This window comes from Larus michahellis, chromosome 6 (assembly GCF_964199755.1).
Source record: "Larus michahellis chromosome 6, bLarMic1.1, whole genome shotgun sequence".
NCBI lineage: Eukaryota > Metazoa > Chordata > Aves > Charadriiformes > Laridae > Larus > Larus michahellis.
In genome coordinates, this window is record NC_133901.1 from 53,903,434 (window position 1) to 53,922,858 (window position 19,425).

General features: G+C 47.6%; 1 protein-coding gene across 2 annotated transcripts; it reads right to left on the minus strand.

The window, feature by feature from the left end:
* Positions 1-337: 337 nt before the first annotated feature.
* Positions 338-19,165, minus strand: CXCL12 (C-X-C motif chemokine ligand 12). Of its 2 annotated transcripts, XM_074591951.1 has the most exons (5): positions 18,966-19,165; positions 13,540-13,657; positions 10,035-10,121; positions 6,238-6,335; positions 338-4,437 (listed from the first exon to the last, which is right to left on the minus strand). In XM_074591951.1, exons 1-5 carry the CDS (start codon positions 19,024-19,026, stop codon positions 4,406-4,408), a joined length of 396 nt encoding a protein of 131 aa, XP_074448052.1. In that variant the 5' UTR covers positions 19,027-19,165; the 3' UTR covers positions 338-4,405. The 2 variants fall into 2 exon arrangements, with proteins under 2 accessions (XP_074448052.1, XP_074448054.1); XM_074591953.1 differs by lacking the exon at positions 6,238-6,335 and having other exon boundaries at positions 18,966-19,163.
* Between the last annotated feature and the right edge of the window lie 260 nt (positions 19,166-19,425).

Sequence of the window (19,425 nt, forward strand, 5' to 3'; positions counted from 1 at the left end):
AAAAACAGCTCATGGTTTTCAGTTCCACTGAAGTCAACCTGCTGCAGGAGGTTGACTGTTGGGGAAAAAAAATAATTAAAAAGAAGTCTGGGCTTCTGTGTAAGGTGTAAATGGTTAAGCCTTTCCTTTGAAGATGGCACATTTCAATCTGCTGGGCTGCTGCTCCCTGCCAAACCCCGTGGGCACTTTGCCTCGCATTCCCTGCAGAGTCTGAGCCCATGGGGCTACACGGAAGCATCCTTGGAATTGCACACTTAAACTACACCTGGATGTTTTTTCTGATGGGAAGCTTTTAGCTCTTTGTATGTGAGGAAAACAAATTAGAAGCAAATAATAATTTCATTTGGATAGACATTTTTATTAAGAAAATTTTAAGTGCATACAGATTTATGGGAGAAATTACAACAATATAAAAGTGATTCTTTTCAAAATATTCTACGAAAGGAGTAATTTCAAAAGCATAATACAACTCCTCCATAAAAGCTGCCTTACAGGAACACAAATACAAAACCCTTTTCACATTATTTGGGAAGATATTTCTTTTTACTTAATAAAAATATAAAGTACAGTATTTACCACATTCTGACAATACTGAGTTCTTAAGGAGTGGAAGATGGGAGGTTCATGCAGCCCTTTCACGATGATACGTTTTCTTCTCTGTGGCCACCAGAGTTTCATGTTTGCAGACAAAGCTTGTCTTGGTGGGATGTTAATAATGAAAAAATAACGGATTTTAGGTGACAAGTTCTCAGAAAACCCTGGTTACTGTAAATCACGTCACTCAACACAAGTTGCCAGAGAAAAGAAGGCTCCTCTAGGTGCTAACAAAGAGAAAATAGCAACAAAAACTTCTATAGGAACTGCATTTTCAATGAAATGTGTATATTTAACCTCTAATGTAGCCTTCATTGCAAAACGATCAGTCACCTTTGCTCAAACAACTTAGTTAAAAACACATCAGAAAGTCACCCTTCATCCTTCCTCAGGCAGAATTCAGATAAGATATTCATACATACAAGTCTAAAGCTAGTATAAATAAAAAATTGGCACAGCAATAAATACCATCGATTCTTTAAAAAAAATAATAATCCAACCTTATGATTCAAGAGCTGCACTTTGAAAATACCACACGAGACGATTTCACATTTACGGAAGCTGCTTTTTCAGCACCGGTTCGGCGTCATCTCTTTTCCCGCCTCTTCACGTGTGGTCCCTACATCACTCCCATCTCCCCATGCTTCCTTTCCCTGATTTGGTCTTTGGTCAACGGTTAAAGGCAGAAAGGAAAACTGAGTGCTCTCCCCAGGTGGGTTTCTGCTACGCGTGCACAGGAGGAGCGGCGTGTGATGCACAGGGTGGCGCAGGGAGCCTGGGGCAGCTGCGGCATTGATTTCTCTAGTGCCAAGGGCACGGCTGCCCTCCCTGGTGCACCATGCAAATAATGCCAGGCAAAGAGCAATGCTTCCCACTCAAGGTTGAATTTTGGTCTAAAGCAAGAGAAAGCTTTTGTTAGGTTCTCACTTAAGTCCTCAGTTACTCCTGGACAGGCCTGTGCCAACCTTGCGTTCACGCTGTGCTCATCAAGGGAGGGACATGGTGCTGGCCGCCGAGAGCATCCCTGTGCCCTGAGTGGTCACATGAGTAGTGAATCGGCACCAGCGCAGCAGTGTCAGGGCCCAGGCCACAGCGTGAATCTCAAGAAATGTCAGAGGCAGATGGCCCACAAGGCACCCAGACAACCACCACCTGGCTGTAGGTGTTCCCTAGCCTTGCAGGGAACCCCTTTCCTTCCTGCTGCTACTCACGCATTTCTCCCAGAAGCAAATGCCCTTCCTTTAGCACAGTCTACCCCTGCAACACTCACTAGTTTGCCCTCAGAGAAGGTTGACTGGTGACCCCATTATCTCTTCTTCCTGGATATACTGTCCAGAGCTGGGACCCTGGGGTTTGGCTGGGGTGCTCCAGCACTACCCATCTCAGCGCTTCTGGCAAAGTAGTCCATTTGCATTACAGCCCCAGCTGTAATGTGAGGCTGGCATGTGCCCAGAGACCTTTCCCTGCAGGCGCTGACCCCAGATGCACTCCCTGTTAACGAGGACCGCAGCAGAGCACCAACGAGGCTGTACAGTCACATCTACCCACCCCATCTTTTCACTGGAAAGCCTACGTTTCCCCTAGCAACAAAATCTTTATGGCCCCTATCATCATTAGCAAGGTATGCTATTGAATCAAAACCAGAGGATTGTTTAATTCTTTATTTACTCCAATGGGAAGGAATCAGACAAACTGTCCTTGGATGGGAAGCATGTTTGAAGAATGCACTTTCCTGGGTGAGAAGGGCAAGCTCCGTGTCTGTGTCAGAACCAAGATTCTTCCACACTTCCCCCAAAGTCATTCTTGGCTTTGACACTCACATGTCCACCTCTGGCAAACCACTAGTAATTGAGATGTTCATGTGGGGACAGGACACGGATCTTAGGATATAAAGTACTGCCCAGGGAAGATACATGAAGCTCTAGTTTTCTCATAAAAGTTCTGTCTTTACCTTTACAACAGAGGATCTGATCCTACTCACATTGAAATCAACACTCCAATTCTCATCAAGTACAGTGGTACCAGCCCTTTCAAAATGGAGATACAATATACTCAAAGCACCAGGTTGGTAAATATAACAATAGAAGGAATGTCAAAATCACACACACATACATTTTAGGCACAGCAGTTGGTTTCTACGTCAAGGTAAATGAGGTGATGTGGTCCCAGCTGAAGCACTCTCTGTAATAGCATTGTTTTGCAGAGAGGAAAATACTTACAAGGTTTTTACTTGAATCCACATGGAAATAAGATAATCCCTGGCTAGCCAAAGTGCCTCTTTGGCACTAAAAGATGCCTGCCACAGAAGGGAGTGCTTAGTAAAACACCGCTCTCGGTGTCCCCGGCACAGGCTGCAGGGAAGAGGGAAGATTTCTTTTGAAGCAACCCGCTCAAAAAAAAAAATACATTCTTACAACATTTTTTTGTTTACAATACACACACAGATACATACAAACACAAGCATTGTGCTGCATAAATGTGCTTCCCCCCCGGATCCCAGTGCGCAGCGTAACGGTACTGCGTATACAGGTGGGAACCGGGAGAAGGGAATTTCTGGCTGAGAGAGGGTATTGGTGCAAGAAGTGGTCCCTGTCTCCGGGTGGACTTTCCAAAGGAAATTCCAGAGATCACCCTGTTCACCAGCAAACCAGGGCCATAACCACTGGTGAAAAGCGAGTGTTGGCCTTCATTTCCACACACAAGAAACACCACTCCTTCCACAAACTGGGCAGACCCTCTCGTGCCTCAGGCATCTCTTTTCTCCAAAGATATGGCCAGACATCCTCTTCTAGGTATCTCCGGAGCAATCAAAGAAGTTACTGCCCTCAGGTATGTATGATTGTTCAGTAGCTGAGGCTACGGCATCATTGGTGAAGGGTCATGTGAATGCATCTCCGCCTACTTCAGTGCAAAGCTAGCCAGGCCAGCTGAAGCCACCTCCTGTGGATGGGTGGGAAGAGACACCTGGTGCGTGGCAGCATATCCGACTTCTCCAGCAACTTGCAACATGATCGCGTGGTTAGACACTTAATAACTCATTGCTTTTTGTGCTAAAATTTGTCATCAGAAACACAGGAACATAGGAAATGCCAGGTGACATCAGATCAGTGTTGCGGCTCCTAACACACACAACTACTACAAACTAAGTACTAGGACCTTGCAATACCAGATGTGCGTTGACCCAGCTGCTCATAGCTGTCACCAAGGTCTCTGATCTTCAGAGAAGAGCTTTAGCCCCATGGCCCTGAGTTTAATCCCTCACCCAAAACACCTATAAATACCACGCATGGTAATGCTGTTCACTTTCATCAATGTCTGATGCTTTTTAGCCTTCCTATGTTCTTGGCCTCAATGACTGCTGGAGGCAAGAAGTTCCTCCACTACTTACACAACATCATTGCACTGTACAGTTCATGTCCTTCTAGGTTTAAAACTCCAGGAGACTTGCATGAACCAAAAGAAAGTTAAATAAAGCAAGACCTCTACATAGCAAAGGAAATAAAATATTATATAATAACGTAGGGTTAGTTTAAATTCATATCTGCCCTCAGTGCTAGGTAATAAACCAACCTGTATAAAAACATATTTTTCTCAAATAGTTACATCTTACTATATAAAAATAGCACTGTGAAAGCAAGCTAACCTGTGCAAAAAAAAAAAAAAACACACACCAAAAAAAAAACCAAACAAAAAAACCTTTGGAAATGCATGAAGCGTTGCTTTGTGCTGCATGATAACAGTGAAATGTATTCATTCCCTAATACTGGTTATCTGCTCTCTGGGTCCTACAGTAAGAAATCCTGTAGACGGCTTACAATGCTTGACTCTTACATCTTGAACCTCCTGTTGATGAAGAACAGAGTGAAACACTATTAAGGTTTATTTCAATTGCAAAAGCTTTGTTATCAGGCCTAGTCAAACAGCAAATCTGTGTCTGGACTAACCCAAAGGCATTTCTTTTGCAGCCCCTCCAACCAGTGTTTGCCAAACATTTTGGGGGAAGTTCTCCACAAGGAGCTACTGGGACCCAACAGGGCAAACCCAGCAATGGGAGTTATTTGGGCAGGTTGTGCTCATCACAGTTAGTAAGGTGTTCAGAGCTAACATAGGAGGAAGGCTGGCTAGGAAGCTTGTTCTGGACTTGAAAGCCAGAGGAAAGCATTATCGGTGGGCAAAGAGACTTGACAATAAAAACAGCAGGGAAAGGAGGGATTAATCATTTGTGAGCAGCCCCAGTAGTGGAGCAAGTGGCACTGGGAATGTCTCCTCTACCTGCCCCTACTCCACAGCCCTGCTGAAGATCAGGGACTGCAGCTCCGCAGGGTGCCGGCTCTCTGTGAGGATGGAGGAACACAGAGGGAAGCCCATGCTCTGCTTTTGTTGGTGTTCAGCTCCCACCATGGGGTGGCTGGAGAGCAGAGGCACCCGAGTGTGCTGCCCAGCCAGGAACCACCCCCATGGCCTCCCTGCTCCGGGACCCTACCTGCTGTGAGCAGCTGGGCAGCATGTCGCTGCTCGTGGTGACCAGCTGCCCAGTGAAGGTGGGGTGACGGGGAGGGTGAGCAGTGCAGAGGTAGGGAGCTCAGGGTAGGAGACAGAAAAATCAAGTCTCCCATGCTCAGTGTGAGCATGGTACCCAGGAGGAGTGGTGGGTTAGGTATCACAGTAAAGTGCAAGGGTATTGTGTGCAGGGTTCACTCAGAACAAGGAGCAAGTCTGTGCTGGTGGCCTCCAGGTTTTTCTGGTGGCCCCTTCTCCTGCTCCAGGCTGATCGTCCTTTTGCAATCTAGGCGAGGTCACTAAGGCTGAGTTACAAGTGCCAGAGGGTAAACACCAGGTATTCAAAAGCCCTGATGTTCCAGCATGTCTTGTCTAGCCTACAGGATCTGAACAAGGTCTGCTGGACAACTGACTGTGTGACCAGAGCTAGAGACACTCTCAGTGAAGGTAGCCTTGGCAAACTCATCCAGGCATAAAGAGGATGACTAAACTATGAGCAAAATTCTTCTCTTTAAAGATGTCTTTTCCAATATCCCACACCAGTAACCCTATTTCTTTTGGTGCAGAAAAGCAGGACATACCTCTCTGATGGGAAAAAAACAACTGGGACATCCAGAGCATTGGCATATGGAACACCGTTCTCTGGGACTTGCCTAGCGTCTCCCATAGGAGAGGTGTCAACCAGTCACCAATGGACCAAATCAGGTTGTCACCACCCAGTGCTGCATTTGTCATTAAAAAATGCCAGTGACAAATTCACAGCGGTTTTTTGTAGTGTAACTCCATCAGTTTAGTATTGGACGAATATGGCCAGCTAAAAGAAATAGGGCTTCCAAACCTTTACCCTGCCTTTGACTTTGGCTTTGTTCAGGGTTACTTTGGCCTCTTTGGATGTCCATTTTGCATCTGTAAAATGGGAAAATTTTCCCACCTCTGTCATGGCCGAACTTTCCCCCTCTTTTAAATGTTTTATCTATATAAAATGCCTTTGCAGGGAGGGTACAGATGTTATGCTCAGCAAATATGGGGAAAAATGGAGGTCTGTATAACTTAATGTATTTGCTCAAGGTCATATAGGATGGTCAGTGGAAGAGCAGGGACTTGAACCTGAGGTATCCCAGCTCAGAAACTAATGTCTCCTACCATTCTTTCTCCCTGGAGACTTTAGTGGTGTTGCACGGGAAGGGCAGAGTGGGCCCCGTTTCTTCTGTTGCTTTTTTTTATGAGTGCGATGACGTGGTCTAAATTAAAAGAAAAATACAAAAAGACTGCCATAAATTATCCATATACAAAGGCCTTATTCACACTTATTCTATGGTCCCTTCACATCTTGCTGGCAGGGTGCAAATGACGATAACATCCCCTTTCATATATGCTCTGCCTCAGAGCAACGCTAGGCAAATGAAAGTGCCCTGGAGACAGGACATTTGCAAATTCTGAGGCCATAACAACATTTTCCCCCAAAACACCGAAGCCTCCCAGAACTTGTCAGCCAGGAGCCTCACCATCCACACGGTACCACCTGAGGTACAATGAAAGCAGAGGGGAGGGCTGGATCTCTGGCTTTCCACCCAGCATTCCCACTGACATCAACAAGAACCGGTGGCTATTCTATGGGATTTGTGGGCATTCAGTGCCTTAAAATGAGTCTGTGAAGATGTTCGCCTACGTTGTCCCCCACCATGTGGGTTATTCACCCAGTACACACTTGGTGGAGTACTGGGAGGTAGTTGTTCTGGAGTCTTGTACTTTAGCCCTTATTTACAGATGAGGTCAGAAATTAGGAAGAGCTGCCACACTATGAAGGAAGGCAGCAGCAGGGCTTGGCTTCCATCACAGCCAGCCCCTAGAAGTTGGGAGTTTCCTTTCCTTTCTTCCAGCAGGGCTCAAGGAAAGGTTTTTCCTATTTTGTTATCTTCTCCAGATCCATCATCTCTCTCATCTGTGCCAGCAGTAGTCACTGAGCTTAATGCACTCCAGCACCAGTCACTGAGCTTAATGCACTCCAGCACCGAAGGCTGAGGGGAAGTTCTGAGGTGGGACTGTATTAACGTGACAGCGGACAAGCAAGGATCGTTCTCTCATTTCTGTTTACTCTACAAGGGACTGATTTTGCATATCCTTGTGTGAAGGGAGAAGGGAAAGGCAGTCAGTGTACTGTAAATGATGACTGGGATTGCCTGGAAGTGATAAAGGACTTGTTAGCTATTTCAAGAAAGGATGGATTTGCCCCTTGTCTATAAAATGGATGAATGTTGAATGATGTTGGCCACAGCAGCTGCACGAGGATTTTTAAAGCCAGTTAAGGAATTTGGTTTCCTGACAGCCTGAATGTATTGTACGGATGTTTCATAAGTGTGTATATTACATGGAGATGTGATGAATATAAAGCAATAATAAAGGCTAAGCAGAAGTCGTGAGCAAAATAATTCCCTACCAAAAAACATCTCTGGTTTTACAATGAACTGCATTGGACTACTGTATTCTATGAACTTTTCCTTGCCTTTAGCTGCAGATTTTAACATAGAAGATACACTTATATTGAAGTGCTTGTATAGATTAAGATGGTTGACACTTTGGATTTTTCTTAAGCAATTACAAGAGCCCTTTCTACAAAACGTATTGATTTTATTCCAGAAAAATAAATTCCCATGTACAATTGGGTTTTCATAACATGAAACAATTAGCCATTTTATTGCTAGTGCATATAGGGTAATGTCACATTTCATACAATTTCAGTACAAGTGAAAAAATATAATATATGGCTGATTGAAATTGATAGCTACATTAACATTTATAGATCTATATAGATTTATTTTACAAGCTGTTAGTAGTTTAGAGGGATATCGGTGTTTTAAACTACCAACATTCATATGGCTCCAATTCAGATATATGAATTGTTTGATGCGCTATAAATATATTCCGAAGTACATTTCATTGAAGAAGTCAAAGCTGTGCACTAAAATATATCAAAAACATGCCTTGTGAAAATGCTACAGACAGAACCGTGACTGTCTGTGGAGCATGAAAATGCCACTGGTGCTAGCATTACTAGTTGGAAAATGAAAATAATGCCATGATTACAGGATTAGGTGATGGAGATATATGCTTTCTGTCACCTTATTTCATAGAGCTGGGACCAAATTCTCTTCTGTTGCTCAGTCTAAACCAGGATGAAATCCACCAAATTAGCAGAATAGCTTCTGGATTAGTGCTAGGTAAACAAAACCCAGAATCTGGCTAGAGATCGGGCACAAGCTTTACTGGTTTCAGTAGAGCTGGCTCCGGATCTTCACCAGTGGAAGTGAGAGCAGATCGTGTTCCAGCTGAGTTGTTCCCCTAAATCAGGCAGGCAGGATCTGAGCACATAATCACATTTGCCCAAACCCTACAAATTTCTTCAGTGTCTCCTAAGTTTCAGGTCTTATGAAGAGCACCAAGGGCTTCACTGGGGATGACAGCAAACGGAAACTTAGGCAGGGGCTTGAGAATTTTCCCGAGTTGGAAAACAAACTACCACAAGCCCCTAGGATAGTCAGCATGGGCCACATCTTACTCTTAGGTTCGGTTGTGCCTAAATCCAAAGCCATCCTGGCAGTGTTAACCTGGATTACCTCTGCAGAGAATTTGCCCAGAGGACAAGAGGGCTGAGTGGTGGCAGCAAAGAAGGCACTGAGCATCGGATGAGATGGGAAGAGCTGTCAGGGCTGGAATCACAGTCAGTTTGTTAGCTAGCTTCCTCCCCTCCTCCTCCTCACTCTTGGCCCACTGGGGTCCCAAAAAGACCGCATGGAGGAATCTCTCTACCTCTGGCAGCATTTCTCCCCTTGCTAATTGTAAAAATTCAGGGGAACAAAGACTTTTTCTTTCTAACTCTACCCCTTGTTTGGCAGATGCCTTTGCAAAGCAAACAGTCGAGGGCATTCAGCTACCTGTACTGCCTCACATCTGCCCTGGGGCCATACCCTTCCCAACACTTCTCCAAGAACGGATCGCTTTTGCAAATGACTGGATTCCAGCCCTGCCTTTACCCTACAGATGCGGGGGGGGGAAGGTTCAGCACGGTTACAGCGGTTACTGAGGGGTGGGAATGTGGTGGCGAGGGTGGGAGGGATACTGAGTGCACAGGTAGGCTTGCTGGCCAAAATGCCACTGCTGGATCAATCTGGATCAATCGCAGGGGCCTGGGCAAACAAGGAAATGCTTTGTACCATCATTTGTCTCATCTTCCATCCCAGGAAGGCTGGAGACCCTCCCTTGCAACTCAGCACAGGTACGTTCTCTGTGCTGCTCTTGCTCACCATAAATACGAACTGAAATAGTGTGTGTCCATCTCAGGGTAGCCATGATCACCCGCTTTCAAGGGGAATAAAAATAGATTTAAAAAGTCTGAATTTGCCAAGTATGGCTGTTTTTTTCTTGGCCTTTTGGGAGAACCTTATTCATGGCAGCGCATCTCGCTTTGGCTGATATTAATAGCACTCCACACTGGCCAGCAGAGAAACAATTTTTAACACCAAGACCTCCTAGGCCTCAGCTGCCTGTGCAAACAGACCCCAGTGTGACATGGAAAAGGGGCTCCAAAGAAACTGGAACAATATAGATTTTGAAGTAACTGTAGTTCGGCTTGGAGAAGTAGGGGCATAAAGGAAGCATTTTCCTTGGGAGAACGGCTTTTTTTAAAAAGGATGAGTTGGGGACCCCAGAACAGATTCATTAGGATAGATTTTGCCTGAAACCCTGGCAAAACTCTCAGTTTAACATTTAGGATATACTAGAAGGTGTTGTTTTAATACAGACTAGGTCAACTCCAAACCCATCTTCAAAACAATATCTGATTCCACGAGTACTTTGTCCACATGGTAAAAGCCAGCCCTTAATGTTCTACCCTTTAATAACTCAGGATGTTAGCTGTTAAGTCCATTTGTCTCTTGCCTTACTTGTTTAAAGCTTTCTCCAGATATTCCTGGATCCACTTTAACTTGGGATCAATGCACACTTGCTTGCTGTTGCTCTTGAGCCTTGCACTGCCAAAGGAGAAAAGTCAGAGTGAGTCTAGTGCGAGACGCTCCTCAGCCCACCCCCACACGCCTTATTTCGCACAGAGGTTTGTGATTCCACTACGGGCAGTACCTCGGGTGCCAGTGCTGCTCTCAGTTAAACCAGGAAGAGGATGGGTTATCCCTGCCATCCTCAAGGCAGCTATTATAAATATCTCCGGGCTCAAAGCACAATTTGTCTCCTCTGATGCTGATTCTTGTGGTCTGTACTGGTACGCATGTGGGGGTGGGACAGATACAGGATTTAAGTTGAAGTTTTCCAACTCATACCTGTGCTGCTATGAGTTCAGTGCTGGGAACAGCTAAATTTCATTTGGAAATAATGGTATGGTCATTTTTGCAAGGAAGTAATTAAGAACAGCTTTCAGATTCAATGCAAAATTGAAATTTCATGTGTTTTGAGGGCAGACACCAAACCGTACCTCTTGGATGTTCTGAAAGGGTCTGCTCACTCATTAGCTTTTTGTTGTGTACAAGACTGGACAAACAGGTGGCAGGCAGGAAGACAACTGGAAGTACCATAGTGCCAGAGGCAAGTTTTCCCTCATGTGTTCACTCAGCATTGGAAACAAAAGCAGAAACCTCCTGAGGGGTTTCTCCTGGATGTCCAAGCTGCACTTTCCAAACCAAACTGCTTAGCTAATCTGAATTCCCTGGGAATTTGGCATTTGGGCTATCTGCACCTTTCATACAAAAGCAGTACAAATAACTTTTCACCCGCATCAGCGGGTCTCGCCCTGCCTCCAGGGATCTCGGGGCCTCTCGAGAGCACTGTGATCACCCAGGTCCCCCAAAGCGCCCTGCCTCTGTCCCAGCTGCCCAGAAATTTCCCCTTAAACAGCCTGCCTGCCATGCGAAAGTGCCAAGAACAGCAATTTCATGGAAATGCCCATAGGAATAAGTTCAGTACTTGTTTAAGCATTTTGCTGGATGGAAGCCAAAATGTCCCCTGCTCTATAAAATGAAATGTGCAGGATATAAAACTATGGTGTAAGAAATAACAGGTCAAAAAGGCTCCTCGGTCTGAAGTTATGCAACAGCATAGTTGTAACATAAACACATCGAAGATCCAGTCTTGCAAGCCCTGCGCCAATAAAGAGATGAATGGGCCTAATTCATATTTCCCTTATAGCGGTGCCAAGCTGGAGTATTTCCAGCAAAGTGATACCAACACAGAGTAAGAATGGATTTGCTGATGCTAGCAATGCCTGGGAACTCTTGGTCTGGCCTCGCAGGGTACAGAAGCAAAAGCACACGTAAACAGCCTCCAGGCACATGCAATTCAGTTCCTCTCACCTAATATTAAGACATTGATTTTTTTAGACATTTATTTCTCAGCCCGTCAGCCCCTGCTCCTTGTACAGTCATGGCAGAGACCTAGGCAATGGTATGGAGTGTTAACCTAAACTGGTTTAGGTGTCTACTTTAGAATGCAATTACTTGCATGCTAAAAATGCCTATTTCCCTGTACTGAAAAGCAAGGAATTTAGGATGGGCTTTGCAGAAGTAGACACTGACAGAGGAGATTTCTGGATTTGGGGAGATGACTTCCCACAGAACCAAAGACAAAAGCCTGCCCTTAGGCCTTTCGTTCAGGTACAACTCCGCTCAGCCATAAAGGGGGAAAAAATACAAGATCTTTCCTTGAAATGTTGTGATTTTACTGAGGTTCTCTATTCCTGGAAATGGTACCTTTTAAGTTACTCACACCGTCACTGTATAATGCATATCCGCTAAATTCAGAGTGTGGATAAAACCACCAAGATGAGAAATTTATGTGTTAGTTTTGATTTGGTTTCAGCTTCTGCTGCAATAAAGACCTAGTTCGTACTCATGATGTTTCAGGGGTATTTGGAGGCAAGTTTTTAAGTACCTTGCTTTTTAAACAAAAGATAGTGAACTATAGGTTCATGTGTTCTGTGTGCCACTGAATCACATTCAAACAAACACATTTAGGTCAAGAATGGACAAGAACATGAGTTGTTTGTGTTTCTGCATTTCACGCTCTTATCTACCTCTAATGACTATGATCCCACTTTAATTAAGAGATAAATGTATACTCTATCCTGTCTTAAATGCCTGTCATTTTCTTGAAACTACTCCAGAAAATTCCTAATCCTCTACAAAGCCCTAGTGCTGGGACCCTTCTGACATCCACTGACAGTCCCAGAGCACAAATCCATACACTATTGCGTTTTGGATGCTTGCCTCCAAAATTGTTTATAGGTAGAGATCACAGCTGGTTTTGCCATTTTTGTGAAAGGAAATTATTTCTCAGCTGAGGCTTACATTTTTCTCACTGTCCTCCAGCAAATCCTGAGGCAGAGGCACACATGAGAACATGTGTAAGATCTACCCAGAGTGGTTTAAGAAAGGAAAAAAAAAAAACTATGAATAAAAAATCGTTCATGAATGGATACAGGCTTTTCAATATATCTGTACGTTCCTGAGAAATCTCATGAAAACACATTAATTTTCTGAGTGCAGAAATGTTTTGGATGACAAAAGAATGGGCTTCTACAGCATTTAAGTTGCAACTGGAGAAGCTCAACATGGATCGAAGACAGAACTGGTGATGGAAGCACAGCACAGAAACCCTGTCTAGTGACTGAGACCTTCTTACAGATGTCAACAGATGTCGATGGTAGTAGGGCTCCATTGCAATGAAAAGATGAATGGTAATTTTCTTCTTTTGAAGATTTTGAATTTTGGGAGAGGAGGGAGGAGGTCACTCATGAACAAATGAACCAAAAAGACCTTCCTAAAAACACACATGCACACACAGATCTACAACCCCATTTTTCCCGAAAATCAGTGTTTCTTTTTCAGCAAAAATGAAGAGGTTATTTTCCATTGGGATCCCACCATCTCTGTCCTGCTGTGATCTGTGGTTTACCAGAGTCAGTCACTGCCTGGTGTGTCCCTAGCTCAGACCAGCACATGTTTAGGGTCTTTACCTCCTGTGGAGGCTACACGAAATCCAGGAATTCCTTTTGCTTGTTTAGCTCCTCTCTGTGGAGAAGTGGAGCATTAGAAAACTCAGAACACTGCAAAGTCTTTTCCCCAAGGTGTGAAGCTCCACAGCCAAGGCAATGGACAGCCTGTCTGATGTTCCTGCTCACATACCCATGGGCAAACAGGACATGGGATCACAGAGTCACAGGACAATCAAAGGGGTAAAACACAGCTGGGAAACATCTACCTGTAACTTTGTGTGGGGTAAAGAAGGTTCCAGCTGTACCTCACACATGGGGTGAAGAGATGAATTGGAAATCACGGTGTGGAACACAGACCAAACTGCAGCCACCAAAGCACGAACCAGCTCTGTGACTCTTCTTTTTGACACCTGAGACTTGCACCCAGCTGAAAAGAGTAAGAGACTTACACAATCTGAAGTGAGCAGTTGGGTGTGGACAGGATTTTGAGGTGCTTAATGTTGGCTCTTGCCACGTTGCTCTCGTAGAATCGACAGGGGCATCGGTAAGTCAGGCTGACGGGTTTCTCTGCGGGACACAGGGAGAGAAAGGACACGTTACTCCCTCTTGCTCCCGGTCGGCAGCACAGATACACAGAGCAGGGCTGACAGAAACTCCCTCCAAATATGCAGGTGAAAAAAAAAGCAGTAGAAAAGCTATAGCTTTGGGAGTGCGTTTGCCCACAGCTCACAGCACAATCCTTTTACCCCAGTATCCAGCCTTTCAATCCTGGTGCGTGGGATTTTGGAAGACAAAAGAAGAAGGAGAGAAAATGGAGATAAGTAAAGAAGAAGAGATTAGAATAAGGAGCCGCTCCATTGTGCAGGGATGCTCCTGGTAATTAGACAAGATAAAGGCCAAAAGAGGGGGCACTTGTCCTCAGTGTTGTTCTTGCCAAATGATTTTGACCTGGGGCCAAATTAGAAGGTAGCCAGAAGAAAGCGATGAATTCCAAAGAGTTCAGATCAAAACGGCTGGGCTCAGGTGCAGGCTTTTCACGGGGGACTTACTGGCTAGAGAAAAAAACCGAGTCTTTCAGGCTTTCCCAGGGCCCAGCAGCTGACCTTTCCCCACTACAGCCAACCGCTACTCCCAGTCGAGATATTCACACGAGGAGGTGCGACTCGGAGATGCGAGATCACAGCGGTTTTGCGGGAGAGATTTGGAGTCTTTTCAATTCCCAGCCTGTGGCGAAGTAACGGCAATCCAGGAGACAGTTACCAGGCAGTGTGCTCCCCATATACTAATCAGGGACCACCAGACTGGATGGGAGTCTTGACACTGGCATCAATAGGGACAGAATTAAGTTTAGCCCCCTAGGCTAAAAATTAGCAATGAATATGCATGCAGAACTGAGAAAAGCAGCCTGGCTCTCACTACAGCCTCTGACGCCGTCCTTCTGCTACCTAATTTCTCCACAGAAGAGCTTAATTACTGGCAAACAAGTGCACATAAATAAGGTCCTCACTCTGTGTGTAAGCTTCAAAGCTCCATGCATGCAAAAATACAAAACACAGAAGCCTTGCCTGGAAGTCTAGAAGGCGCTACCTAGTATTTTAAACAATTTCCCTACTGGAGCACTTTTCAGCCTCTGGGAAGAATTAAATTCAGCCACCTAACCCATAAGGTCTGGCTCACAGTGTAGATCTATATCTGACAGGGCTTTAGATGCCACATGGCAATCTGCTGCCCTGTTTATTTAGCCACACAGGAGCACTCGCATCACACAAACCCGGTTCCCTTAAAGGCAGATGGAGAGCTAAGGAGCAGAGAAAGGCTTGGAATCCCTAAACCGCCGTCTAGAAAGGTGAGAAAAGAGACAGCTTTTCAAAGCGCAGCTGATCTGCATATATTGCTTATTTACCAGTGCCTGTCTCTAGCATATATAACCACAGGCAAGACAGTGAAATTACCCTGGCCTCAGGAGGGAAAACCCTTTTTTCCAAGTGCCTCTACCAAGAGATGAGCCAGAATCAGATCCCACAGGCAGATGGGCAAATGGAGAGGAATTCACCAGTAGGAGCACAGTTCCTCCAGGTTCACCCCAGGACCTGGACTATAGGTTAACAAAATTGGAGGACACTTTCTATCAGTTTTATGCCAGACCAAGCAGTGATATCATCTATGAGTTAATAAGCAGGAGGAGAAGCTCCCATCTGGAGGGGGAAGAGGAAGGAGGGCTGCAGGGTGAGCCTCAAGAACATGCACTAGAGCGACTAGTGCTAATGTGGAAGGGAGGGAGAAAGGCAGGAGGATTTCCCACTGCAAATCTGTGCCTGATAGCTACACATCAGTGAGTTTGTACTGGAAAGGGAGGCTGAAATTGAATGCAGTCACACAACAACGCTCAGCACAGCTGCAGTGGAAGCATCTCCGCAAGCTTGTACCAATGAAGTTTAAGCAAGCTTTATCCAAAACAACCCACAAGAGACGAACTGTTCAGATGTAAGATTTGAGAGTGCAATCATGACCTCTCTGAGAATGGGAGAGGGACTTTCGATCCCATCCCACTTGAAATCAGGAGCAGAGAAAGCTTAACCATGTCCATAAGTTCCAAAGTTGTTTCCTGCCCAAGAAAGGGCATTCAGCCCAGCAAGGAGGAGGGTAAACCCCAGCATTCGGTGTTCTTCTGTCACCCCAATGCAAAGCAGAATGACAACTCCCCTCCCAGCAGAAGGATCCCTTTGGCAATTCTGTGCCCCTTGCTTGGTGATCCACTACAGGCACCGAGCACCAGGGAGCAGCAGCACAGACAGCGGGTCAGCTCTTAGCATCACTAACAGGGAACCAACATCTCCTGCCACTGCCCCTCCAGTGCTCTGGCTCTGAGAGCTTGGCTGTGGCTCCCTCTGCTCTCAGGAAGGCTGAAAACCAGGGAAAACTAGTGCACGTGGCATTTCCCGACACGTGAACCCCTATCATCCTGAAGGAGGAGGGGGAAGGGGCCATAATTTGGGAAGGGAAGATTGCTGGTCTCACCCCGAGGCTGACAAATACATCTTCCTTATCACATTTCAAAATTTGAAACAAATTGTTCCATGCACAGTACAGCTGATTTAGCCAGTTATTCTACAGGTTTACACTGCAAAAATGGATGTTCTGTGGATTCTCTGATGTCTAATAAACACTGAGCGCAAGCCGAAGCCATTCTCTCGGTAAAACAAATCAGTACAGTCTATTAATTGCACAGTTCCATGAAAATACCAGTTTTCATGAAACTGATCATACATAAAGCTTTTGAGACCTTTATCTGGCACGTTTGGTTAAAAACGGTTGAATATAGTCAAAAGTTACAGAAGGGCCAGACGCTATTTAGATATTTGATAGCCCAATATGCCATTCCTTCTGCCTTATTTCCTTAGACAAAAAGAAAAAGAAAACATATATTCTGGTCGCAACTAGAAGGGTTCTTGAGTTTGGGTGTTGATTTTTCTTTAATGATAAATAGTTTTACTGTTTTCTAACTCAAAGCTAATTTTTGCTGGCTCTGAACACCCGCTTCTGCTCGCATATACAGACAAAGCACTTACAAAAATCTCCCTCACAGAGTGGCCACTAGTCAAGGTTGGACAGTAGCTATTTCATCCCGTAGGGATCTGCCTTGCCTCATCCGCACTGGAACTGGACATTAAGGGAACAAATGAGTTGCCAGTTCTGCTGCAAAGTTATCATCAGTGACTTGCTGTATGGGCTGGAAAGCTCTGGGCGCTTGAACAGAGAGGGAAGCTATATCCAGGCAAGCAGGCTGGCCATGAACAGGCAAAATATTTGATAGAAGCATCATTTTATTCCTATTCATCCAAAGGTGCATTTGTGAATATCGGGAGAGGGCTGGCGACTTTTTAAGACAAGAACAGCTCCATTTCCCTGGGGAGTGAGGCTGTGATATGTGACAGGCAGATAGAGCTTTACCAGGGTGGCTCGGAAGAATTCAGAGCTCACCTGCCCTCCAGGACAAGGAAGCCATGCAAGCCCTCATCTGGATCAGGGTTGAGAGCACTACATGACATGCAAAGAAGTAGGAAAAAAAACTTTGTTCTTATCAATGCAAGGTTGGGGCACTTTCTCCTTCTGCTAGTTTTTCTCCAACCCTTTAAAGCCACTTCCTTACACAAGTAGCCAGGTCCCGGACAGGCTTACACTGCCATAAAGACACCCGCTGCAGTTTGCTGCCAGCTAAGGAGCGCTGCCGGGCAGAGAGAAAAGCGAGGTGCAGCCGGGCAGCTCTGCCACCGCCCCCAGCCCTGTGCTAAGCGGGAAGGCGAGGAGATGGAGAGCCCCTGAGCCCCTGGTGGTCCCCAGTCCCCCACTCCCGCGCCTCCCGTCCGGGTTGCAGCCCCGGTGTGGGCCGGCAGCGCTCCCCCAGCTCGCTCAGACCCACCCTGGAGGGCGAGGGGAGCTGCTCCGGGTACCCGGGCACCGGCCGGGGGCGAGGGGCTGGCCCCACCACCCGCGGCCCCTGGGGTTTGCCTTCGCTACCTTCGCACTCGCTTCCCAGCCCGCAGCCCCAGCGCGGCGGGTCCCGGCGTGAGCGGCGGGGGCCGGAGCCCACCCGGCCGGGTCTGCCTGTTGGAGTCTCCCTGGGGCAGCGCTTGCTCCGTGCTGGCTTTTTAAAACGTGCCTCGAAGGGACGGGGTTGCTGCTGGGACAGTACTGTGGAAAAGGCATCGGCGAAATTATCGGGAGCAATTACCTCTCTCAGGCTAAACAAAGAGGGCACCGGAGGGCAGCCTCTGCCGCCCTGGGTGGAGAACACCCAAGTTTCGGTCGGTAGAATGGGAGAATGAGAGGGGAGCGGAGGACTGAAAGGGCGCTCGTTACCTAGCCTGCAAGCTTTCGATGAGGGGACAAAAGGTGACAAATCTCTGCCAGGCGAGCAGCCAGCCGCGGGAGGAGCGCCCGGGAGATGCCCAGAGGCTACGGGCTCCCCTCGCCCCGGCACGCGTGGGGAATGCGGCTGCCCCGAGCGATCCCCGCTCCCCGCGGCACCGGGCTCCCCGCTGCCCGCGGGATGCGCGGCAAGAGGCGCAGGTTGCCGCGGTCTCCGGGGCTGTCCGCAGCCGGCGGCTGCCACGGGGGCAGCTGGCGAGAGCAAGCCGGCCAGCTGCCGCTGGGCTCCGGTGGTGACACGCGGGACGCGGCGTGGGGCGGGCGGGCTGCGGGACGGCGCTGCGGCGCCGTGCGGTGAGGACAGCCACCGTGTCGCTTGCCTTGGCGACAAATGCTCGCTGGCTGTCAGACCCTGTTCCCCCAGACCTCTCGTCAGCGCACCTCCCCGCGCCCCCGCCCCCGAAACCCCTCCGTGCACCCTCGCCGCGGGTGCGGTGAATTCCTGCTGAGTGACCACTTTGGCTCAGCTCTGCCCTGATGGAGGGAAGATAGATCACGACAGAGGACAGAAAAGGAACCGAACAACCGTCTGTTTCTCATTTCTTCTAACTTTTAGGGTTGGTTTTGTTGTTTTTTTTTAAAGGGGAAATCGATATGCATATTTTGCAAGCAAACCACCTCCCTGCAGACCGAGCGCTGTTGAAAGTCTTCCCCCAGCCGATTTCAATCTGGGATAAGTTTGGCAACGAGGGACCGCTTTGACCAGACGCCTTTTGAAAAAAGCGAGCCACGGAGGGGGTCGACCCTGCCGTCTTCCAGCTCACCACAGCTATCGCTCGGGGCTCGCCAGACGCCCACATCTGAGCTGCGGCAGCAGCCAGAGAGAGCGGGCGAGCTGCGGGAGAAGGGGAAAGCGCGGGGAATTCGGCGGGACCGTAACTCCCGACCGGGCTCCCCGGCGCCGGCAGCAGGAGCGGTGCGAGTGGCGAGTAGGCAGCTCACTTACCCTCCGAGAGGGAGATGATCGCCAGGGCGAAGGCGAGCAGAGCAAGGGCTCGGAGGTCCATGCTGGGGCGGCTGGCGGGGCGCGGGGCGGGCGCTGGAGTGCTCGTCCCGGCGGCTGCGGCTCTCTGCTGGAGTCCCCTCCTCCCCTCCCTCTATAGAGGGGCCGGGACCGCCGGGGCTGGGGGAGGGGAGCCAGGGGGAGTAGCTAGCCTATGATTTATTGCCCGTGGCATGTTATTACATCCTTCCTCTGTTAAAAATGCTTGGAAAGGAACCAAAAGTACGAGGGCTCCTCTCTTCGCTCCGTCAGCCCGGCAGTCTTCCCCCAGGCAAAGCGCTTGCCCCACCAGCCCCGAGTCCCCCGTGGGGCGGCACCGGCGGTGCGCTCCCCCCGAGGGTCCTGTCCGCAACGCTGCCCGGGGCTGCGGCGGGGAGCCGGGGTCGCGGTCACCCCATCCAGC